This window comes from Podarcis bocagei (assembly GCF_964188305.1).
Source record: "Podarcis bocagei genome assembly, chromosome: 11".
NCBI lineage: Eukaryota > Metazoa > Chordata > Lepidosauria > Squamata > Lacertidae > Podarcis > Podarcis bocagei.
In genome coordinates, this window is record NC_138136.1 from 21,518,209 (window position 1) to 21,541,865 (window position 23,657).

Here is a 23,657-nt window from a genome sequence, read left to right on the forward strand (position 1 = left end):
CTGAAAACCACAAAGGAGTCTTCCCACGAACCCAAGGGCCTTTGAATCAGCTGGCCAGATCCAGTTCCCTATCCATGCTTTAGAAAGTACAGGCAGTTCTCTGCCATGTATTCAAGCACAATAGGATAGCTTAGTCGGTAGCGCATGGGACTCTTAATCTCAGCAATATGGGTTCAAGCCCCACATTGGGCAAAAGATTCCTGCACTGCAGGGGATTAAACTAGATGACCCTTGTGGTCACTTCCAGCTTTACAGTTCTATGATTCTATGATTCCAGAGTTAATAAACACATTACCAATAGGACTCCAACAGATCAACCACTTCTGTCTGTCCGAAGTGCTTAGCCCAATCTAAAGCTGTCCTGTAATAATTATAAAAAAATAAAACAAGCATTTTGCTTAAGTATAAAAATGTAACCTATGAACAAAGAACATTTTCAATCATTGTTAGTTACATTCAGGACGGCATTTTTAATCTTATTTTATTAGCCTGCATATGACTAGAGGCAAGAATCCTACTAAGTACTTACAAAAAACCTTTGCCTAGGACTATAATACATTTTTTCCAGTACTAAAAAAAAAAGTCAAAAATTAAAGTAGAGCCAAGAGGACGGGACTTGATCAAAAGCTCTATTTTTAAAAAAAACCAAGGAGCTCTAATTGATATGTGGAGATATAATTAAGACTTTTTTGATTATATAGATTTACTAAGATAATGTTTGGGAAGTGCTTCCAGCTAATAGGAAAAGTGCTAAATGACTACTATTATTTATTGAAGTCATCAGAAGATTCTTCCGCCTCAATTTACTGTGCAGAGAAACATACCCAATTCTGAACTTCGGCTATGTCTACATTGCACATAATTTCTCCCCAATTCTCCTTGAAGCAGGGAGAAAGAGATTCTTGCAAACAATTTCTGCTTACGGCCGAGTGTCAAATTAAATTGGAACAAAGACCAAAACAGATCTTAAATTAGAGGTCAGAGAGCATAGGCCAAATTCATGCACTGCTTCTCAAAGACAGGGCAGTAATCATCATGAGCATCTACCCTGCATGCATGAGCCATGTTTTAACATGACATCTACCATGTGGATACTGAAGGCATGGTGGGGGTGGGAGAAGTAGGTACATACTCAGTCCTCCACCCTCATTAGAGGCATGTCTGAATAGGGTTCCACTAATCAGAAAAAGCAGAACTAACAAGATTCTAAACAACTTGTATTTATTAGTTGAACTCATAGCACTATAAACTACCAAACCCAACCAAATTAATTGTGGAAATAAAAAAATCTTCACATGGGAGACTTTTAAACTTTTGGACAAAAATCATGTGGCACATTACATCAAGGCTGAGCGAACCTGCAGCTCTCAGGCAAACCCTCGGCCTACTTCCAGGCAAGTGGCAAGGAGGGGGGAAATGGAGGAGCAGGCAGAAAGAGAAAGTAGGGAGAAAAAAGGGATGTTCTGCCCACTGTCTGCTCTGGCCCCACTCACTTATGCCACCAGTTATGTCCACTACTGGCACCTGGGCCTCCACAGATTACCCTTGTGGGAAGGCAGCAGTAAACAGTAAAAGTATCCCACTCGTTTTAGAGTTGAGTTTGTTGAGGTTTTGCTCTTCAGGGGTGGAGAAGTCGCAGACTAGTAGACAGGAGCTAGTTGCTTTAGTAATGCAACAGACTGTGATGGTCTTGTCTTGTAGGGTAAAAGAAGGACAGTTCTATAATCTCCCACTTCCCTCTGTATTAGCTATAAATTGTTGAAATTTCTTCTATCTACTTCAGCATAATCACACAAATATTTGAGCAAACACTGAAATCTATTACAACAGACTGGATCTCTGACAATTAGGTCTGCCAGATCTCAGGCAATACAGGGTATAGCACCAGCAATGTGGAGTAGATAGTGTGGGAACTAACAAAATAATCTTGTTGTTGTTTAAAAAACAGCTTATAATTTACCCTCAACATTTCCAATAATCCACGATTTCTCTCTACATACACACGCACATACACAACGAAATGAACAGGGAAAAGTTGCAATGAGATTGTTTTACCAGCCATTGGATGATTTGATGTGAATGTTTGCTCCCATACCAATCAGCTGTTCTACTTGACTCAAGAAACCTCTTCCAGAAGCTACCATTAAAGTTGTTGCGCTTGTCTCACTGTGCCTGTAGTCAACTAGGACAAGGAGAAGGGAAAAGTTAGTGTTTAACAAATGCTCAACTCTCCAAACTATTTTGGCAAAATCTTTTCAGAACATTCTGGGTTGGATCCATACCAACTTAGCTGCACTTAGTTCCCACTGAAATCAATGGGAAATCCATTTAAATTATGGCAAATGCACTCCACTGATTTCAACTAACCCAGGGTGCACAACTTTAAAGAGTAGCTTGCATGGATTCTTATTACTTTGGGTTTAAACCTATGTACATTTAACTGGAACTCGCTCCAGAGGAAATATACAGAAGATTAAGCTGCATGTTTACGGAAAAGGAATTGCTCAGTGGTACAGTATCTGTTTTGCAAGCAGAAGGTTGCGGGTTCGATCACTGACAGTCAGTGTGGATAAACTGAGCTAGATGAACCAATGATCTGATTCAGTATAGGGCAGCTATACTTTTCCATGGGAAAATACTTGCCATTCTCTCTCCCTCCCGCCGCAGCCACCCTATCCTCTGCCGCAGAGGGTTGGATCTTGCCTATAGTGATTGCTCATGAGTCCCAGTCCACTTATTCAAAAATAATTTTAAAGAGTACCATAAAACGCCTAACTCCAAGAAAACACATATTATTTTTAAAAGGTATGGACCAGATTATTATTTTTTAGGGCAAATAAGGTATTTATGGCTTAGGTGCACAGTTCAGCAAGGGAAAGTTAAGAATGCAAACTTACCACTGACATTTTCAGTTAAAATAAGGTGGAACACCTGTGCAAAGGCATCAATGTCTTTGTGTAGCCAAATATCAGAGAGACAAGCATCCATTTCTTTAATTAACCAAGGTTCAAGGCAGTTGACATCTTTTTCAGCCTGAAAACAAGGAAAAAACATTACCTTTTTATCTGAATGCTATCTAAGAGCAACAGACGATCTCCATTTGCTCTTTCCTCACCCTGAAACTGACAGAATAAGAGGCTTCAATGTTTCAAAACTTGCATGCTAGGTGCATGCTTCATTGGCCTTTCTTTGACTTTACAGAAAGGATTTCTTCCAGGTTGATTGTCATGAATAATATACAATATGGGAAGTAACACTCTTAAGTTAAAGAAAAGGCCAAGATCTATATACATAGTGGAGCTTTTTGCTGTCTTAACTTTCTATTCTTAATGGCAGCCCCTCCCTCTCAAGTTTAAAAGTAGCTTTTACTGTGGCAAAGTAAGAGAAAGTCCTCTGCAGAAGGCAAGGCATCCCAAACTCATGCTACTCCCCCATTTAAAAACAACACAGAATTACACATAGGTGTTAAAAAAATTTTTTTTAAAAGAGCCCCACCATGCACAAACACAAAAATAGGCATAATCACTGTAACATACTGTATGAAAACAGTAATGCGTCTCTTGGAAAGGTGAAGCAGAAGCCTGACTTTACAGAAATCCTGGAGAGTAGGAAAAGTCAGGAGGACCTCTATGAATGCACATCTGTTGTGTATGCAGAGGAGACTATGCTGACTATGAGCTCCATACGCAAATGAACGTTGGTGGAAATTTGAACCTAGATCATACCGTTCTGGTTTCATAACAATTCCTATCAACATGAAATATTAGAATCCTTAAACATATTCATACCAACTGACTGAACACTGTGTCACCACCATCATCCAGCAGATCATATTCTTCAGCCACATTTGGTATTGCTCTCTGGCGCTGCAATTCTGGCTTGCTGTTGTCTTGTGCAGAATACCATTCAGTCAGAGTTGTCTGTTGTTTTTCCTCTGGAGAACATTTTTAAATGTTTTACACAAAGAAAAGGAGTAAAGATGAAAATGCATATTTACTTACTAGTGTTTCACAATATATTGGGGGTGGGGGGTTTGCAATGTTTGCTTATCTCTAGATACATCTCCCTTCTAACACCTGCATATATAAATACCAACCTCGCTGTTTTTCCTTTTTGTATTTGATCATCTCTTTATTTGTGTAGCCTGTACTTCTTAGTAGGTCTTCAAGGAACATCTCTTTTACTTCAAATGGTCTTCCTGGTACTGAAGACATCAATATAAATAATCAAGTTTATGCTAAATCATCAATATCATACTTAAACCTGTAGCTTACAGGTTTCAAACTGCTAAATCTCTTTCTCTCTATACAGTGGTACCTCCGGTTGTGGACGGGATCCGTTCTGGAGCTCCGGTCAGATCCCAAGGTTTCCGCAACCAGAGGGACTGCTTCTGTGCATGCACGCATGGCAAAAACCCAGAAATATACTTCCAGGTTTGCCACTTACGTATCCCAAAGTTTAAGTAAGGGGAGGTACGACTGTATATAGATATACATATGTCATGTAAAAATAGTAAATATGTACCAAAAAAAGCAGTTCAAGACTTATAGAAATGCAGCTTTAATATTAGCATATTGGATGAAGGAAATTGTATACTAATTGTTACAAGCTTTCTCAGCCAGATGAATAGGTCTCTGCCATGGATGTCTATTTTGTATTGTTTTAAAGTATATCTGCTCTCAATTTCTGTGTGACTTTTACCTGTTTTTTGTTGCATTTTGCACATTGCCTTGAGACATGTATGTGAAAGGCAGTAGTAGCAGTAGTAATAGTAACAAAAATAATACATTGATTTGTTTCCAAGGTTTGACATGTACTACACCAAGCTAAGGAAAATGCATTCAACTTAATTTAGTAGACTGATTCCTACTAGCATTTGAACTTACTATATATCACTGGACAGCCTGCAAAATATCTGAGAAACAGGTTCACATCCAGGGCAGCACTAGAAAGTATGAGTTTCAACGATGAGTGTTTTTGTAGTGTATCTCTTAACTTCGTTAACAAGAAGTCGCTGAACCGATCTCTCTCATGGACTTCATCCTGCAATATAGACAAGAAAGAGAGCCCTCTTTAGAACAGAGCTTAAGAAGTTTGCCACAGTGTACTACGTAACTTCTGCATCACAAATTTTGTCATTTGACAATAGTTTTATATTTTTGCAAATACACCTGCTAGGCATTTATCGTGATCTATATAGAATTAACACAGCAATCATCCAAAAGCAGTAATCTTTCTCATATTAGCAGAAGTGCTGAATTAAGCTTATTTGACTAACATTTTACTAGATTATTCAGCGTGTTAGGTATTATGTTCTACCCAACTCCTACTGAGCCATTCTTGCAGACATGCCACCCTATTCTCTTATCCCTTTCATGCTTTCTCTTGTGAGCATGTTCTTTGCTTCAGGGTTTCACCATGTCCTCAGTCTAGCAGCACATGTGATGTTGTGGGATACATGTTAACACCTGTGTACTCTTATAGTTCGTTTGTACACACATCATTCCACAGTTCTCTGCCGGTGACAAGTTTACACCATAGCAGACATGACAGTTAAGCTCTCCTTCAGTTTTTAATCAGCTATTCACTGTCCACTAAAGACAAATTTATTGAATAAAAATTGGGCCTGTTTTATTATTTATTATTATTATTATTATTATTATTATTATTATTATGTTAAATTTCTATACCGCATCCTGAGCCATTTAAGGCTTTAGTATTCTGTTGACTAAGGTAGACACAACTCAAGTTCAGAATTGTAGTTATCAAGCTTTATGTGCCTACCATAAGCTATTTGTAGCCTCTTGGTTATCTGAATAAACATATCTGACAGCAAGTGGCTGAAAGTCATGCTTTCAACTACAAGTTCCTTCGTATGTCAGCCAACTCCAAAACTATAAAGTTGATCATGGTGCTCCTTGTGTCAATTTATGCATAAATAATAATAATAAAGAACCAACAAGAAGAACTTTAAGTCAAGTTTCGCAACTTCAAAAATTTGGCATAGTTATTTTCGTGAGAAATAATTAGTCAACCTTACCACAATGACATGAGTTACAGTTGACAGTGCACTATCTCCTGCCATTAATGTACGAAGTAATACACCATTAGTGCAAAATGTTAAAAGTGTCTTTGGAGAGACCCTGTTAAAAATACAAAACAGCTTATGAAGAAGTATTTGCACACAACAAGGATATGAAGTCATTGCAAATATATGCACTTTTAGCACCAATTTATCACATCCAGACCTGCATAAGATTGTTGACTATGCATAAATACTATCTGACCTACAACTTTTAGTGACACAAGATTGCAAATAACCACTTGCCTGAGAGACAACAGTCCCCCTTCCTATCCTCAGGTCAAAACCATGTTTTATATAGTAGTACAGTGGTACCTCAGGTTACATACGCTTCAGGTTACAGACTCCGCGAACCCAGAAATAGTGCTTCAGGTTAAGAACTTTGCTACAGGTTGAGAACAGAAATCGTGCTCCTGTGGCGCGGCAGCAGCAGCTAAAGTGGTGCTTCAGGTTAAGAACAGTTTCAGGTTAAGTACGGAACTCCAGAATGAATTAAGTAGTTAACCCGAGATACCACTGTATGTTCAGAAAGGGAGCAAAAACACCCTGTCTGTCTGTCTGTCTCTCACTCTCTCTGATGCATGCACCCTCGTCTCCGCTATCAGAATGTATGGAACAGATCAACATACTGACTTCTGAAAACTGCTCATTAGAGTGCCTTTTTTCGAGCCTTCCACCTATGGACTTTTACAATGCTATACCGTTGATATATTCTGAGCTGGAGAGCTCTTTTGCTTCCATTTCTTAGGTTCCACAGTGCAGCCCTGTTTAATAGTGTCATGGAAGCGTTATGCAATACACATTTATTTTTATTTTTTTAAATACCTCACTCCTTCAACTTCACAAGTCTCAACATGGCTTTCAATTAAAACAATCAAGAATAGAAAAAGCGGGAAATGTTACTAAAACAGCAGAGCAAAGGGAGGAGCATAAAAGACCTTGACAAAGAGGTCTTCACCAAATGCAGATAAAAAATTACACCAGGCAAGCATTCCTGTGGTCAGCATTTGATAAATGGGGCACTGTACTGGGGGGCGTGGGGCCCACTTAACTTTGAAAGGCAGAGACTCAGCAGATGGCTTTGACTTTTGAGGAGGTTCATAAAGGAATTGCAGGTGCCATCAGAGGTGAGCTGTGCAAAACAGCATAGCAGCCACATTTGGAACCCCTCGTGGCTACCTGCCTTACCTCTGAAAGGAAGAGCCCCAGAGGCTAAAAGAACAGGGGGAGCAGGTAATTACCCTGTTAAATTTTTATTTGCAAGTACAGTCGTATCTTGGCTCCTGAACGCCTTGGGAGTCGAATGTTCCAGCTCCCGAACGATCAAAAAACCGGAAGCGAATGTTCCGGTTTTCAAATGTCCTTTTGGAAGTTGAATGTCCGACAAGGCTTCTGCAGCTTCCTGCAGCCAATCAGAAACTGCACTTTGGTTTCCGAACATTTCAAAAGTCAAACGGACTTCCGGAATGGATTCTGTTCAACTTCTGAGGTACGACTGTAATACATTTCTGCTCCATTGTCTCACATTTTTATAAATATTTCTAAAACACTTTCTATCCAAAACTACAAGCAACATTGGCAGGACCTGCTTTCCAGTCGGATTTGATAGCCAATCGTCTGCCCAATCTTCTCTCTTCTCTCAGCGGCAACCCTTTCAGCCACAGCAATTGCTGCTAAACGTCTTGGCTGAGTGCAAAATATGCGACATGGTATTCCGTTTTTGTAGCAGTCATCAAGTAGAAACTGGGGAATCTGAACACAAAGATTTTAGATTAGCGTTGAAAAAGTTGTAATCTGCACCCTCCTCACAAGAGACCCAGTTCACACATAATACTGAGCCAATCTGTGCAGGCTACTGGAGAAGATGTTCTTTATGCCGCTATGCCATGCCAATCAAAGCCAAAGGATGACTCAGTATCTTCTACAAACCAGGACCTTTGGTTACAGCTCCTGGTGGGTGAAGAGAGAACTTAACCACAAGCACCTGTTCAAACGACATACTAGGCCAAACCTTGGACCAGGCAAGAGCGAAGCAGCTCAAGGTCTTCTCTGGAAGCTCACATGCTCAAGCAGTCCTGCTAAGCAATATTTTAACTTAGGATGACATGTGAACCAGGACACAATTTATTACGACCAACTGAGAATGTGGTCCAGCCAAACCCACTCCAAGTGTCCTGAGGAGATATTAGTTTTCTGCAAAAAAAATGCTTCGATAGTAAAATGCATAAGAAATCAAAGTTGTTGAAACTTTATAAGTAACCAGAAAAAAATAAGTCATCAAAATGAAAGTGTATTTCCATTAGTAGACAAAACTAAACACTTGAGATTTAAACTATTTTGGAATTTGTAAATAAGCAATTCAAAAGATCTTTCCGTTTCAAATTCTGATAGCATACATACCTGAGTAGTTTTTCCTGATCCAGTTTCCCCCACAATCAAAATAACTTTATTTTCTTTAATAATTCTAACAATTTCATCCTGCTTTTCATAAACTGGTAGAGACTGCCGAAACGAATCAAATTCAGATTCTCCCCGTTTCACTGGGATTTGAGGGATGCCATTGTTAAGTCGCCCACTTGTTTTGCTCATTTCTCTATTCTCTAAGAAAAGACAAAAGTGATGACTGCACCAAACTTGCTATTAATCTAAACAGATGTCTTTAAATATGTAAAATTGAATACTTCCTAGCAAACTAATCAAGATTACATTTTTTCCCCCAGGGGAGGGGGAAGTAAACAACTGTGCTAACAGCACATAATTATATCACTACACAGGGGTTGGGGAGTGCTCAGCCCTAAGCACAAACAAGGCTTTTATCTTTAGAAATGGTATGCTTCACTTACACATTTAGCTTTGCCCATGTTTACAGCCAAATGTGAGGTTGCAGCTTAGCAGCTGCACAACTATTAGTGCTGCTGTGGCTGCTAAAAACACCCGCGACATACCATGTCACAAACTTTGGTCCTTACTGAAAGCTGTTAATGACCGTTCTTGTTAGTCTTGTAAAAGGCTATTTCTTCATTGGCCACTGAACCACACAATCTCCCAATCTTTTTGCATGCATAGGGTTTGGTGGGGTTGAAATGGCTTTAGCACAGCATCCCACAGTGCTCCATAACACAGCAAAACTGTAGATCATACCATTGAGCTTCAGTCTACCGTAAGAAGAAATGCATGTTTTCTAGTGAGAAAATGATTTTTTTACACAGCTAGGCAAGTATAAAAATGCTTTGGAAGCATCACAGGAAAAGCCCTGTATTTGTCTCTTAGTTTACATTTTCTCACTGTCCACCCGATATCCATATCTGCTTACAGAATACTCCTGGCTTACAGACAGGAAAGGTAGAATGTTCACCTCAAATTCCTTCCTCAAAATCTGCTTGGTAGGGCTGGGGGACTTGCCAGAAACGGTGTGGAAAATAACACAAGAGGCTGCCTGGGAATACTGAACTGGCAAAAATGGCATGTCCTCCCATGAATGGGAGCCTCCGGCTCTATTACACTGCTTTCTGTTAATAGAGGGGACATAGGGGAACCAAGTCATGGTGTCCTTTGGTTTGATGTGCCACAATTTTTGTGCGTTTTAATTTGAAAAGATAGTGCATGATTGTGCACATTTAGGTGTATCTCATATTATCAGAATGCACAGCTTGCAGGGTGAAGAGCTTTCATTCTCCACCTAGCAATGCTTTCCAAAAATAAAATGGCAACAAGGTAGTGCCATAAATGCCAAGTCTCTTGCAGCACCATCAAAATGCAATGAATGCACCAGCACTTATATGGCAACCACATTTGCAAAAACATAATGCAGTTGTAACTGTGTCATTATACACACATAAGCTATAGACCTCCAAGAGTTTCCAAGCATAGCTTGGGGTATGCAATAAATTTTCCCTTCACAATTCACCATTATATTTCTTAACAGAATATACTCAACGCACCAGCTTCAACAGCAAAAACATTTCCTCTCTCTGTCTTTGGTAGAAGCTCGGTGCGCTCTTTATTGGTGACAGGAAATCGCTGTACGAGGCTTCTGATAGCATGTTTTGTGTTGGGAATCAAATTACATGTCATTACTGTATGTGCCAACTCTGAGCCATCTTTTTTCTTCACAGTTAGATATCTGCCTGCACCTTTCCTAAAAAATAAAAAAGGAAGGAAGAATCATTTCATATTCAGCACCGGGAGTAACCTTTACAAACACAGATGAATTATAAGACCCACAGTGAAGCAGTTTTCTCAAAACATTAAGATATGCTAGGACTTCCCAAATACGTGAATTAAACTCTAAACACATTGCTGTGCTTTTTGAGTTAGTGTCAGCTACACTAACTCAGAAATATTTTTTCAGATGCTACATGCCGTAGATTTTTGATCCTGGATTAAGTACCTGCATAAAGACAAAGTATCAATGTGGCTTAATGTTCGGCATAGTAAACATCTAACTTCAAATCTGGTTTGATTGCGTCTTGTTTTCCAGTAGGTATGCTTCAAATCTCTTCACTGCCTGACACAATAGTCTCATTAGGGACAATCATATCTCAGTTTAGTAGCCCAATATATAAGAACCCTAACCTCTCAGAGCAAGACACAGCCTTCCTCAACCTGGTGTGCTCTAAATACTTTGGTATAGCAGTGGCATTATAGCTCCAGCAGCCAATCTCTGCTGCCTTACAAAGCAGGTAGCATGCAGAAGGAAAAATTATTGCAGAAATGGGTACACAGTCCAAACTTGGGAGCCATATATGGTCACCTGAAAGGAACAACTACTTATCACAGGTAATTGGGCAAAGGCCAAATTATGAATCTGCCTCAACAGTGTCAACAGATATCTCACCCCACCCTGGCAGTACTTGTACACAGAACTTTTTGAAACAACAGAACACAGAGACTCTCAGAAAGAATTCCACCTCAAGACACTACTCAAAACTGAAAAACAAAACTTTGCCAGAAAGATGCATATTTTCCCATTCACATGGGTAAGTATTTTTAGCAAGGTACTTACTTACCCTTTACTTTTAGAAATTAGACCAAGCGATTGACTCAGTCGATGAATGAAGGCTCTTTCAGTACTAGTCAAGGAGGAAGGAAATTCCATTTCTGAAAGAGAAAGAATACATGTATGTGCCTACATACAACTATGTCTAAATAGTAGAAATACATCACCCCTGAATAAACAAGCAATGACTTTTTAAGGACAATAAACTAAGAACTGCACTCACGTGGAACTCAGTCCCATTGAATTCAATAATAATAATAAAAAAATTGTACCCCGCCCTCCCCGGCCAGAGCCAGGCTCAGAGCAGCTAACATCATATAAATAATTCAATATGCACAAAAACAAGCAATCAATTGATTAAAATGCATCCCAAAATTAATTCAAATAAATTAAAATTAAAGTTAAAACTGGACAAATGACAATCCAATGACAATGAAAGCAGTTAATACTCGCCAGGACCAACTGTTTCCACTGATATTATAAGGACCTGTGAGCAGGCTGGGAAACCTCCTTCATGCTTGTTCTTATACAAAGAGAAAATGAGTCAGACTGGACCCTGACCAAAGGCCTGGCAGAACAGCTCCGTCTTGCAGGCCCTGTGGAAGAATGTCAAATCTCGCAGGGCCCTGGTCTCTTGTGAGAGAATGTTCCACCAGGCCGGAGCCACGGCCGAAAAGGCCCTGGCTCTGGTTGAGGACAGTCTAATCTCCCTGGGACCCAGAATCTTCAGGGTGTTGTTATTTGCAGACCGTAAGGGACATACCAGGAGAGGCGGTCCTGGTAGGTACGAGGGTCCTAGGCCATATAGGGCTTTAAACCAGCACCTTAAACCTGTACTCCACCGTGAGCCAGTGCAGCTGGTATAGCACTGGGTGAATGTGATCCCATGGCAAAGACCCCATAAGGAGTCTCGCCGCGGCATTCTGCACCCACGGAAGTTTCTGATTCAGTTTCAAGGACAGCCCCATGTAGAGTGAGTTACAATAATCAAGCCTGGAGGTGACCGTCACATGGATCACAGTGGCGAGGTCAGGGCGAGAGAGGTAAGGGCAATAAGGCTTACTTCAGGGTAGATATGAATAGGATCATACTATATATTGAATTTGATCAGCAAGAAAGATGAAGAAGGAACAAAGGAGATATTTCACACAATGCATAGTTTAAAACAATTAGTGTGTGAAAGTTACTGCCACAAACTATGGTAATTGCCACAACTATTAGCTGCTGTTCCAGTATGTCCAGAGGTAGAGAACAAACTATGAGCTAGCCATCACTTTGCTAGTGATCTTTCTACAGTATAAAGCTTGCTGCTGCTGGAAACATAGTGTAGCAACTTAGTTTGATCCGGCATGACCATTTTTTATGCTCCATTCATTTTGCTATATAAGTGCATGAAAAGCAAATATGCATGCCGTATTATTATTTTATTTATACTCTGTCTTTTTCCCCTGATGGGGTTCAAGTCAGCTTACAAATAAAAATTGTATATGCCATACTTAAATATAGAAGGGCCTCTTCTACATAAGTGATACAACTCCTGCATTGCATGCCCATGATCCCCGGTTCAATCCCTATCATCTCCAGTGAAAGGATCTCAAACAGCAGCGCTGGACTAAAGAGACCAATGGGGTAAACTGCACCCTATAGTAGACAATGAGGACCTGTAGTTCTGCATCAACCCAATCCAGTATGACCAGTTGGTCAGGGACGATGAATTGAACTCCAGCAACATCTGAGGGGAAAGGGCCATATATGAGCTGAAGCTGGGTGCCAAACTGGAAAAGGACAAAGATTAGTTCCCTAGCCCACAGTGTTGCTGCCAGCCACTGAGACAGCACTGAAAACGAGGGAACGGTGATCTGATCCCGTGGCAAGACAGCTCACTATGGATGCATACAGCCACGCCACCACATCTATAGCAGAGGTGCCAACTAGAATAAAATAGGGGGTGGCACGTAAGCCGTACCCCACATAATCACATGATATGGTGCACGTCATAGCAATGCCCAACAACTTTTTTGGAGGGACGGCCCCCTCAAATATTTCATTTGGGGGGGCCAAAACCCCATAGCCTCTAGGAGTTGGCAGGTACATACAAAAGCGGGATCAAGACTAATAAAGTGGTACCTCGGGTTAAGTACTTAATTCGTTCCGGAGGTCCGTACTTAACCTGAAACTGTTCTTAACCTGAAGCGCCACTTTAGCTAATGGGGCCTCCTGCTGCTGCTGTGCCGCCGGAGCACAATTTCCGTTCTCATCCTGAAGCAAAGTTCTTAACCCGAGGTACTATTTCTGGGTTAGCGGAGTCTGTAAGCTGAAGTTTATGTAACCTGAAGCGTATGTAACCCGAGGTACCACTGTATTCATGCAGCAGAGCTAGTACTGGCAGGTGATGCTCAGCGCAGGGCTGCAAAAAAAAAATAATAATAATTCGGTTTTAATAGGCTTACTGAAAAAACAACCCTGTTCTGGTTGCCTGGACTCCTTCGGCGCCCTGATGAACTAACGAGGCGCTGACCCGCGAAGACCCACCATAACAAACCCGCCTCTTTCGACTGGGGCCGCTTTCAGGTCCACCCCCTCCCTCCATCCTCGGGGGAAGGGAAGGGGAACCATTACCTCGCTGGTCCCCATAGCGGAACCTCTCCAGAGCGATGTTCACGGCGATCTTCACCTCCTCGTCGATGCGAATGTCCTTCAGCCCTTTGGACCGGCCGCTGCCGGAGCAGGAGGACGCGGCGGCGGCGGCGGTGGACGGGCCCCCGCTGGGAGGGCCGCCGCCCCCTCCGGGAGGCCGCGGGGAGACGCTGCTCGGGCGCGACATCCCCCGAAAGCTGAGGAGGTGTTCGGGCTCAGAGGCACCGCTAGAGGGGGCCGGGCTAGGCCGGAGGCGCCCCGTACGCGAGAGGGAAAGCGGAAGGAGGACGCGCCTCCTCTGAGGGGCGGGGGGAGGGGCGAAGCGAGGGGCAGGGCCTGAGGCGGGCCGCGGTGACGTCACGGACTCCTGGGCGGGGAAAACAGGCGGCGAAAGGGCGAGCGGACGGGCGCGCTCAAACGCAAGTTGCGCGTCTGGGTGATTGGGACGCCGAGCCTAGATTTGAGTTTATCGTAGGAGGCAATAATGTTAGGACAACCCGGGCGGCTTGATTTCTCTTTATACGCCTTGCAGCCGTCCTGAATGCACCAACATTCCTAGCTGGGGGAACCCAGAAAACAAGGGCGTGGCCAGAATGTATGGGGCGGGGGGAGCAGAAAGATACTCATCTGCCTCTACCCCCTTAAATGCAGGAATCTTTTGCCCACTGTGGGGCTCGTACCTGCAACCCTGAGATTTAAGAGTCTCATGCTCTGCCAACCGAGCTATATGGTCAAAATTAGATCTCTTCTCCTCCACGTGTTCTTTAATTATATCCAGAAAGGGCCTCCAGTAATCTCCCAACTGCAATATATTTTCAGAGCACCTGCTTATTGACAGTGATCACACCCACACCATATATTTAAAGAAGTGATTTTGAACCAGTTGCCATGGCACCCTGGGGTGCCTTGAAGGATAGTAAGGAGTGTCGCAGGCAACACTGACCTCTGTCCCTTTTCAGGGGCGCCGACTTATAAAAAATATTGGGGGGGCCCATACCGGGGTCCTGCCGCTGGTTCGCTCGGGTAGCCGGGAGAACGCAGTTCGAGGTGGCGGTGTTGGGGAGAGACCCTCGCTCAGGGCGCCACTAGACTTGGCGGCCAGCGGCCTATCTGGGGGGTTTTGGAGCGTATTTCGGCAGAGCGATTGGGGAGGAGGGGGCTTGTTGCCGGATTCTTCAGCTGAGCCGGAGATCCGCTGCTGGGGGTCCCTGGGCCGAGTTGTGAGCACGGCCTGCTGAAGGGAGATCCAGCCGATTGCGCGACGGGGACGGCCGGGGCTCTCCGGCTAGGGCGCGTGGCTGGCTGGCTGGCGAGGGAGCAGGTGGGGAGGAGGCGGGGGTCCTCACTCTCTTAGGAAATGCACCCGCGCGCCCGATTGCCACGAAGTCCGAAGGGTGCGTGTGTGGAATTAAAAAGCAAAAACGAGATACGGGCAGGGCAGGCAAAGAGTTTTCTGCAAGAGGATGGAGGGCAGGTTGAAGAGAAAATCACTCAGGATGAGACAGTCAAATCAGCCATGATAAAATGGGCTCAGGATATTGGGTATAACATCATGTTTGAGGACTGGGAAAGGTTATGGACCACCGGAATGAAATTCACGGCATGTAATGCCTTGAAGGAAAATATTATGAAAATGATTTATAGGTGGTACATGACCCCAGTCAAGCTTGCAAAAATATATCACCTGTCTGATAATAAATGTTGGAAATGTAAGGAGGCTGAAGGGACATTCTTTCACCTCTGGTGGACTTGTCCAAAAGTGAAGACCTTCTGGGAAATGATCTATAATGAGTTAAAAAAGGTATTTAAGTATACCTTTCCCAAGAAACCAGAGGCCTTCCTCTTGGGCATTGTTGGCCAGAAAGTGTTAAAGAAGGATAGAACTTTCTTTATGTATGCAACTACAGCAGCAAGAATACTTATCGCAAAGTATTGGAAGACACAAGATTTGCCCACACTGGAAGAGTGGCAGACGCAATTGATGGACTACATGGAACTGGCTGAAATGACTGGCAGAATCCGAGATTTGGGAGAAGAAACAACGGAAGAGGACTGGAAAAAATTTAAGGACTATTTACAAAAACAATATAAGTTGTATGAATGTTAAAAATTTACACGATTCGGAAACTATATCTTCAGCAATTAGATTTGGGAAACAGGAAATTAATTTTAAGTAAGAAAAGGTCAAAATCTAAGGTAATACTATGTTTAATTTAAGATATAAGTAACTGATGAAAAGTATGTTAAATTTAGAGGTATAGTATTTGAAAAGTACAAAATAAGGTACGAAACAAGGTAATAATTTGCTGATATCTTTATTATAAAGAATGCAGGGTAAGGGAGATGCGAGGAAGTCCAGTTAGTTATATAAAAAATGTGTTGAATGGTTGGTTTTCTTTTCTTCTTTTTCTTTTTTTCTTTTTCTTGTTCTTTTACTTTTTTCTTCAGTGTATGTTTCTAACTTTGTATTTGAAAACTTAATAAAATATTCATATATATAAAAAAGAGAGAAAATCCTTTCGCTTTTCTGGGGCGCAGGGAAGTCTCAGAGCCGGAGGTTGGGGAAGGGACCCCCTTTGCTCTGCCCTCTTCTCCCGTCTTAGATTCGCATGGGGGTCCCCGCCCGAGCTTGCCTGGCCACCGGGCCACACAAGGGCCGCGCTCTACGCGGCACACCTTGCTAGCCGCGCAGCTGTCCTCCGCGGCTGCGGAGCGGCCCTGCGCCGGTGCCCAGCCCCTCTGGGCGCCCGCTGCGCTGCCAATGACAAGCGGGCGACGTCGCGGGCGGGGAAGGCGTCGCTTTCTTTCCCGATCCTTCATCCTCCCAGTCTTCCAGCCCTTTTTTGGGTTGGAAGCTCGTCTCGTTCGCCCTTCTCCTTTCTTCACCCTGCGCGCAATTTTCCTCCCTCGTCTCCCTCCTCATTTCTCCTTCCTTCCTTCCTTCCTTCCTGACTGACTGACGGGCTTGGGCTCGGGCTCGGGCTCGGGCTCGGGCTCGGGCTGCGGGTCGGGCTCAGGCTCAGGCTCAGGCTCGGGCTCGGGCAGCCACAGCGTCGGCGGTGTTGGCGATCGGCGGCGCGGGGGGATGGCCCTCCCGGGGGAGCCGGCGCTGCTCAATGGGGTTGCCAAGGAGACAGGCCGGCCGCCCTCCTCCCCCGGCCCGGCGCCCCCCGCCGCGCCGGTGCCCGTTATCGAGCTGGTGCGCGCCGGGCGCCCTATAAAAGCCGCGGACGCGCCCACGGCCGCCCGAGATTATTGGGGGGGCTGAGCCCCCCAAAACGAATTTTTGAGGGGGCTCGGGCCCCCTCAAGCCCCATGGAGTCGGCGCCTATGTCCCTTTTTCCTTCCCTCCCTCTTCTGATGCCCTCTCGGATCTCTGCCTCCCAAAGGCTTGCATGGCTGTTTGTTGCAGTAGCCCTGGCTACAATGTGCTCCCCAAGTGAATGGTGCCTTTGGGGCTGGCTGGCCAGGGGGTTCTGGTTGCCAGGAGCTAAGACTGCCTCAGAGTAAGCAAGCAAGCAGGCAGGCAGGCAAGCGAGCCCAGCCAGCCAGTCCATCAGCCCTTACTGTTGAGGAATGGACAGACAAGTGAGAGGTTAGGCAGGCAGGCACTGTGCTGGCCTTCCTTGTGCTTGCTGTGGGCAAGGCCTCCCTGTGAGCTGCATGCCTTTCCGCCATGCAGGGCTGGCAGTGCCCACTGCTGCCTCCCAAGGTAAGGTGCTAGCCTCATGTTCACCTTTGGCCAGTCTCCATTGGGCCAGTAAGGCTGGGAGCATCCTCTTCCCATACCCTTGTGGGTCAGTGTGAGGAGGCCTCTCTTTTGGGGGCAGGTGGGGGGCAGCTCAGAGACCAGGGGCGGCAGCTGCAGCTGCCCAGAGGACTCTCAAGGAGAGGGGACAGGAGAGGAGGCTGAGGGAACACTCCACAAGGGAGGGTGTTTGAAAAAGGGTGAGAGGCTGCCAGCTTTGCAGGAAAGGGGTGACACAACACAGGGGTGGCTCAGAAAGAATCTAGTTGGTCAAGGGAGCTGTGGACTCAAAAAGGTTGAAAACCTCTGGTCTAGCAATTTTTGAATGAAATGTCTCAACAACAGTTGTTAAATTGCTTTCTTTGGACCCCGAGCGCTCAGAAAAAAATCTGTCAAAATCTTCCTACAATTTCTAATTTTAGTTAAGTTTTTTTTATTTACAGTGGTACCTCGGGTTACATACGCTTCAGGTTACAGGCGCTTCAGGTTACAGACTCCACTGATCCAGAAATAGTACCTTGGGTTAAGAACTATGCTTCAGGATGAGAACAGAAATCATGCTCTGGTGGCGCAGTGGTCGCGGGAGGCCCCATTAGCTAAAGTGGTGCTTCAGGTTAAGAACAGTTTCAGGTTAAGAACGGACCTCCGGAACGAATTAAGTACTTAACCCGATGTACCACTGTATTTACTTAACTAAATCTATTTACCATGCTTTTTTTACACACACAGCCCGATCCCATCTGCGGCTGTTTGGAAATGGCCCCCTGTGTGCGCAGTGTGAGATTTTCCCCTGCTCAATTTACAGCGTCGGAACTAAACTGCAGCTCCTGCCTGCAGGTAACCAATAGGACATATGAAAATGTGTGTTCACTGCTGGGAGCAATACTGCTGTCGCATGCAACAGAACCACCTCTGGTTCTGTGAGCGCTGCACAAGGGATTTGAGGCTATCTGTTTGGCTGTATAGTATACATTTGCCACACGGTGGTGCCAGTCTAGCAACTGTGGGGCCGAATCAGCATTGTACATTCAAAACACTCTTAAACCGTCACAGTTTAACTCCCCAAATTCCTGGGAACTGAAATTTAAAGGGGAGCCATAGGAGCCAATTCTGATGGGGGTGTGTGCACTGCACCACATGATCAATTATGAGAGGTTATACATGCCCCCCCTCATTTTATTTAAGTTGGCACCCTGAAGGGGTGCCGAAACTTGTTAAGAGACGCCCGTTTCCCTCACAAAGCTACTGTTTCCAGAATGGTTTTAACAGTCAGACCCTCCTCACAGGGAATTGTAGCTCTGTGAGGGAAATAAGTGTCTCCTAACAATTCCCCGGGACACGGGTGGCGCTGTGGGTTAAACCACGGAGCCTAGGACTTGCTGATCAGAAGGTCGGCAGTTCAAATCCCCGTTGCTCGGTCCCTGCTTCTGCCAACCTAGCAGTTCGAAAGCACATCAAAGTGCAAGTAGATAAATAGGTACTGCTCCAGCGGGAAGGTAAACGGCGTTTCCGTGCGCTGCTCTGGTTCGCCAGAAGCGGCTTAGACATGCTGGCCACATGACCCAGAAGCTGTACGCCGGCTCCCTCGGCCAGTAAAGTGAGATGAGCGCCGCAACCCCAGAGTCTGCCACGACTGGACCTAATGGTCAGGGGTCCCTTTACCTTTACCTAACAATTCCCCACCCACCCCAATGGCCTTTTATTGTGAGCAGAAGTGAGAGTCAAACATGAGTCTTTGTGGCTCATCATAGTTCTCACACTGAATCTTGCTCTTCTAAACATCTACAACTACCCTAGCTTTCCCTTAGCCTCTTTCTTCTGAGCTTCTTCCATTTGTTCCCCATCCCAGTAATAATTGCCTTTTCCCATGCAGCCACCGTGTCATTTTTTATATCACAGGTAGTCAAAAGCAACAGCTGGGGGTGCATCAGCACAACCTCCCCAGTTTTGAGTGAATCGGACAGCATCAGGTTTTTGGTGATCCTGTGACCCCGCAGGTTAGGGTTTGTGGTCCGATGCAGAACGTGGAATTTTGGCCACGAAAGGCTGTTGCAGGACTTCTGCCAATGTTTTGGTGCCAGTTTAGAAAATCGGACATTGGGTTTTTGGTGACCCCCTACGTTTGAATGTCAATTACTCTGTTTGTGTGCGGGGTGCTGCAAAACGCAGGCCTTTTGGTGTGAAACACCACAAAATGATTGCAAAACTTTGGCACCAGTTTTGAGGGGATCCCAGGTTTTGTGGTTTGTAGTTAATGAAGCCGAAATGCATTAACAACATTTCTTGGCACCTACTTTCTTCTTTAAATCTATGCCACTTACTTCTTAGGAAATTTCACTTGTATGGAATAAAGTACGATAAGAGAAACAAACACACTGTTAACCGTAAGCATCTCACACCAATGCTCATTAATAACAGAAGTTTCCTTTGCACTGTGTCTTGAAAGGCTTTATAGATAAACCACCTAGTGCCAGAGCAGTTTTGAAACCTATAAACATGTTAACTATAAACTCCAGCTCAATAAAAAAATGAATCCATGTCTGTAACCGAAGCTTTGAAAGATGTTAAAAAGTCTTTGATCTTTTTTTCGCAATTTGGAAACCTGAAGCATTTTTCAAGTGCTCACATGCTGTGTTCATTGTATCATCTCTTTTCATCCATATTCTCCCTTGATTGAAACAGACCAAGAGCACAATCCTATGTCTACTCTGAAGTAAGCTGTTGAATTCAATGGGGCTTATACCCTGGAAAGAGAGATTTTTAGGATTCATCCTTAACTTTCTGTATGCTTTTGGATTCCACACTATAAAGTATTTTTTACTTTTTATAATAAAATACTGAAACTAGGGGTCCAAGTTTAAAGCATATGTTATAAATCCCCTATTAAACCCTTTTCTTGGTGTCACTACTAAGGACCAATTTTGTCTGCAGGCAACTAAGGAATACCCTTTATAAATCTTGTTTTCCTCAGGTAAATATTACTTACACATGGGAAATATTGTACAACCACATGTAGATCATTGCCTGTCACAACTGCACACAGCCTGGGAAGTAGCTACTAGTCATGACTTCACAAAAACACATCACAGTAAAATGCACACAAAGGTAGTTGTCACATGTGAATCTACATGAAGGCTACAGTTTCTTTTTTTTGCCTCCACAGCAGACCTCTTTGCCCATGGATGAACCTCCCTCACTGCCCATAGAGTGAGAGGTTTAACCCTCTCTAGTTTGTCATTTTTTCACTTAACTCATCCATCCCCAAATCTGTTTTCTTCCCACAGGAGAAAACACAGGAACGACTTTCTTTTCTCCCAGGTGAAAAAGCAGCTGGGATAGTGGAGGGGAAATGGCAGGTTTGAAAAGCAGCCTCATCCCCCACTGTTTCTCTCCTTAAACTGAAAGCCCTATAAGACTCCATGTGAGCATCTTGTTTATACTTCTCCTTTATGCCTACAAAGCAATAGTGCTTAGTACAGTGTGACAGCCAGTACTTTAAGGAACTGGCTTCACCACTTTTACTTCCTGTTCCATTTTATAACATCCTGATTTTTACTGTGCAGACAAATTAGGACAATATAAATGTTGGGATTAAGCAGGTTTCAAAACACTTAGTAGAGATGAAAGTTGCACACAAATCCAATACAAACTTACAGGCGTCTCCCATAACTGGTTCTAGTTCCATCAGATCCATCATTGCAAGCAACATGGGTATGAACATCCTTTGAGAATCTGCTTATGGTGTAATGTCTGAAATGCTGTGGGTACAAAACTTGAATACTGCCATTGATCAGACCAAGTGGAGTGCTGATTGGGACAAGATGCCATGCTCCTCAAACTAAGCCTGATTAAAAGAGAATGCTTATGATAATACAAAGGTGGTAACTATCTCTCTACACTCCAATAAAACAACTAAACCCCATTAGTCCAAAATGTAGGAGAGATGTAGGGACATATTTCCATATGTGGTGGCCTAGTCCCATCATTTGGGCTTTCTGAGACTGTGCCTTCCAAACAGTTAGCCTCATTATTTCTCAATTTCTTTGCACGCTGTGGGAGAGGATGTCATACACAAGGAACTTCTCAGATTCCTATTTGCAGCAGCACGTTTAACCATTGTGAGATGTAGGAAGGTGATGGACAATGTTAACATTATGGGATATTGGTACCAATAAATGTGGAATATTGCCTTAACTAAGAAATTTCCAAAGCAAATACAAGAATAACTAAAGGCAATTTCCATATGATGTGTCTTATACCACTTTGGGATTTTCCCAAGGCATCCGGCGACCTATTGTTTGTTAAGGGTTTGTAAGTGCCAAAAATTTAGGGGAAGCCAAGGCTGTTAAAGTTATACAATAATGCTTTAAATCAGAGGTTTTCAACCATTTTGAGCCCACAGCTCCCTTGGCCAACTACATTCTTTCTGAGGCACTCCCCCACCCCGCTGTCCAAAAGAGAGGTGCCTCTTCACACTGACCCACAAGGAAGAGGATGCCCCCAGCCTTAGTGGCCCAAAGGTGACTGGCCAGAGGTGAACATGGGGCTAGCTAGCACCTTACCTCAGGAGGCAGTAGCAAGCGCTGCCAGCCCTGTATGGTGGAAAGGCTCCCCTTCAGCACTGGGCACTCAGCTCCCAGGAAAGCCTTGCACACAGCAGACACAAGAAGGCCAGCACAGAGCCTGCCTGCCCAGTCTCCCACTTGTAGAAGAAGAAGAAGAAGAAGAGTTTGGATTTGATATCCCGCCTTTCACACCCATTAAGGAGTCTCAAAGCGGCTAACATTCTCCTTTTCCTTCCTCCCCCACAACAAACACTCTGTGAGGTGAGTGGGGCTGAGAGACTTCAGAGAAGTGTGACTGTATGTCCATTCCCAACAGCAGGGGCTGACGGACTGGCTGACTAGGCTCCCTTGCCTACTTGCTTGCTTACTGCAAGGCCACCTCAGCTCCTGGCAACCAGCACCCCCTGGCCAGGCCCAGAAGCACCATTCACCTGGGGAGCTTGTAGCCAGGGCTGCTGCAACAAAAAGCCATGCAAGCCTTTGGGAGGTAGAGGTCCAAGAGGGCATCAGAGGAGGGAGGGAAGGAAAGAGGGACAGAGGCCAGTGTTGCCTGCGGCACCCCAGCCATCCTTCATGGCACCCTAGGGTGCCACGGAACACTGCTTTAAATATATGGTGTGGGTGTGATCACTGTCAGGAAGCAGGTGCTCTGAAAATATATTGCAATCAGGAGATTACTGGAGGCCCTTTCTGGATGTAATTAAAGAACACATGCAGGAGAAGAGATCTGATTTTGATCATATAGCTCAGTTGGTGGAGCATGAGACTCTTAATCTCAGGGTTGTGGTTTCGAGCTCCACGTTAGGCAACAGATTCCTGCATTTCAGGGGGTTGGACTAGAGACCCTTTCGGTCTCTTCTAACTCTACAGTTCTGTGTTTCTATGCAGTGAAGCACAGCAACCAAGGATTAAAAAAATATGATGCCATGTCAGTAGTAGCGAAACTGTTTCAGTGCCAGGATAACCTGTTTGCTGTTACACACAGTCTAATTATTATCTCTAAAACTTACTGGGAAATAGCCTGTAGCTTAATGAAAGGTGTTTCAGGTGACTGGATTGCTGCCCAGTGGGGATGTGACTATTGGATGCAGTGCAGGCCATGCTTGTGATTGGGGACCTCTTTGCTGCTGCCATCACTGCCACTGTCACTAGTATAGACAGAGGTCCCTGGTGTCTGTTGTGGTTCTGGCTTTGTTACCACATGAGGGGTGGTCCCACATTGAGTGTGTGTGTGGTGGGTAGTGGAGCAGGCTGCTGCTGTCGCTGCACACTACTGTTAATGGGTGGCCTGGGTGTGTGCCCACTTCCCTGCTTGCATTAAAGCTTTCTTTCTCATGGACCCATGTCTGGTGGCATGGTTCATTGGTGTGTAGATGCTGCCTGTGAGCTCAAGGTATGTAGGGTGGTTGCAATTGCCATGCATTTGGGCGGAGAAGGTATATCCATGTGTGTTTGTTTGTAGGAACCCAAAAGTTTCATTCACAGTCTCAGCTTTAGTCCAAAGTGCAGGACACAAGATTTAGAAGTCTGTAAACAAAGTTATATAAACGGGTTATATAAAAGTTATATAAAAGGGACGCGGGTGGCTCTGTGGGTTAAACCACAGAGCCTAGGACTTGCCGATCA

General features: G+C 44.2%; 1 protein-coding gene across 2 annotated transcripts in view; it reads right to left on the reverse strand.

Moving 5' to 3' along the window:
• Positions 1 to 14,016, reverse strand: part of YTHDC2 (YTH N6-methyladenosine RNA binding protein C2) — a 35,745-nt gene extending 21,729 nt beyond the window's left edge. For both annotated transcript variants that reach the window (XM_081213539.1, XM_081213538.1), the window contains exons 1-12: positions 13,701 to 14,016; positions 11,092 to 11,182; positions 10,024 to 10,220; positions 8,483 to 8,682; positions 7,668 to 7,834; positions 6,041 to 6,143; positions 4,887 to 5,043; positions 4,097 to 4,204; positions 3,789 to 3,934; positions 2,898 to 3,033; positions 2,056 to 2,182; positions 296 to 361 (exon numbers count right to left, since the gene is read on the reverse strand). In XM_081213539.1, coding sequence (XP_081069665.1) covers positions 296 to 361; positions 2,056 to 2,182; positions 2,898 to 3,033; positions 3,789 to 3,934; positions 4,097 to 4,204; positions 4,887 to 5,043; positions 6,041 to 6,143; positions 7,668 to 7,834; positions 8,483 to 8,682; positions 10,024 to 10,220; positions 11,092 to 11,182; positions 13,701 to 13,905 — 1,703 coding nt within the window. In that variant the 5' untranslated portion in view covers positions 13,906 to 14,016. The remainder of the gene's footprint in view (positions 1 to 295; positions 362 to 2,055; positions 2,183 to 2,897; positions 3,034 to 3,788; positions 3,935 to 4,096; positions 4,205 to 4,886; positions 5,044 to 6,040; positions 6,144 to 7,667; positions 7,835 to 8,482; positions 8,683 to 10,023; positions 10,221 to 11,091; positions 11,183 to 13,700) is intronic.
• Between the last annotated feature and the right edge of the window lie 9,641 nt (positions 14,017 to 23,657).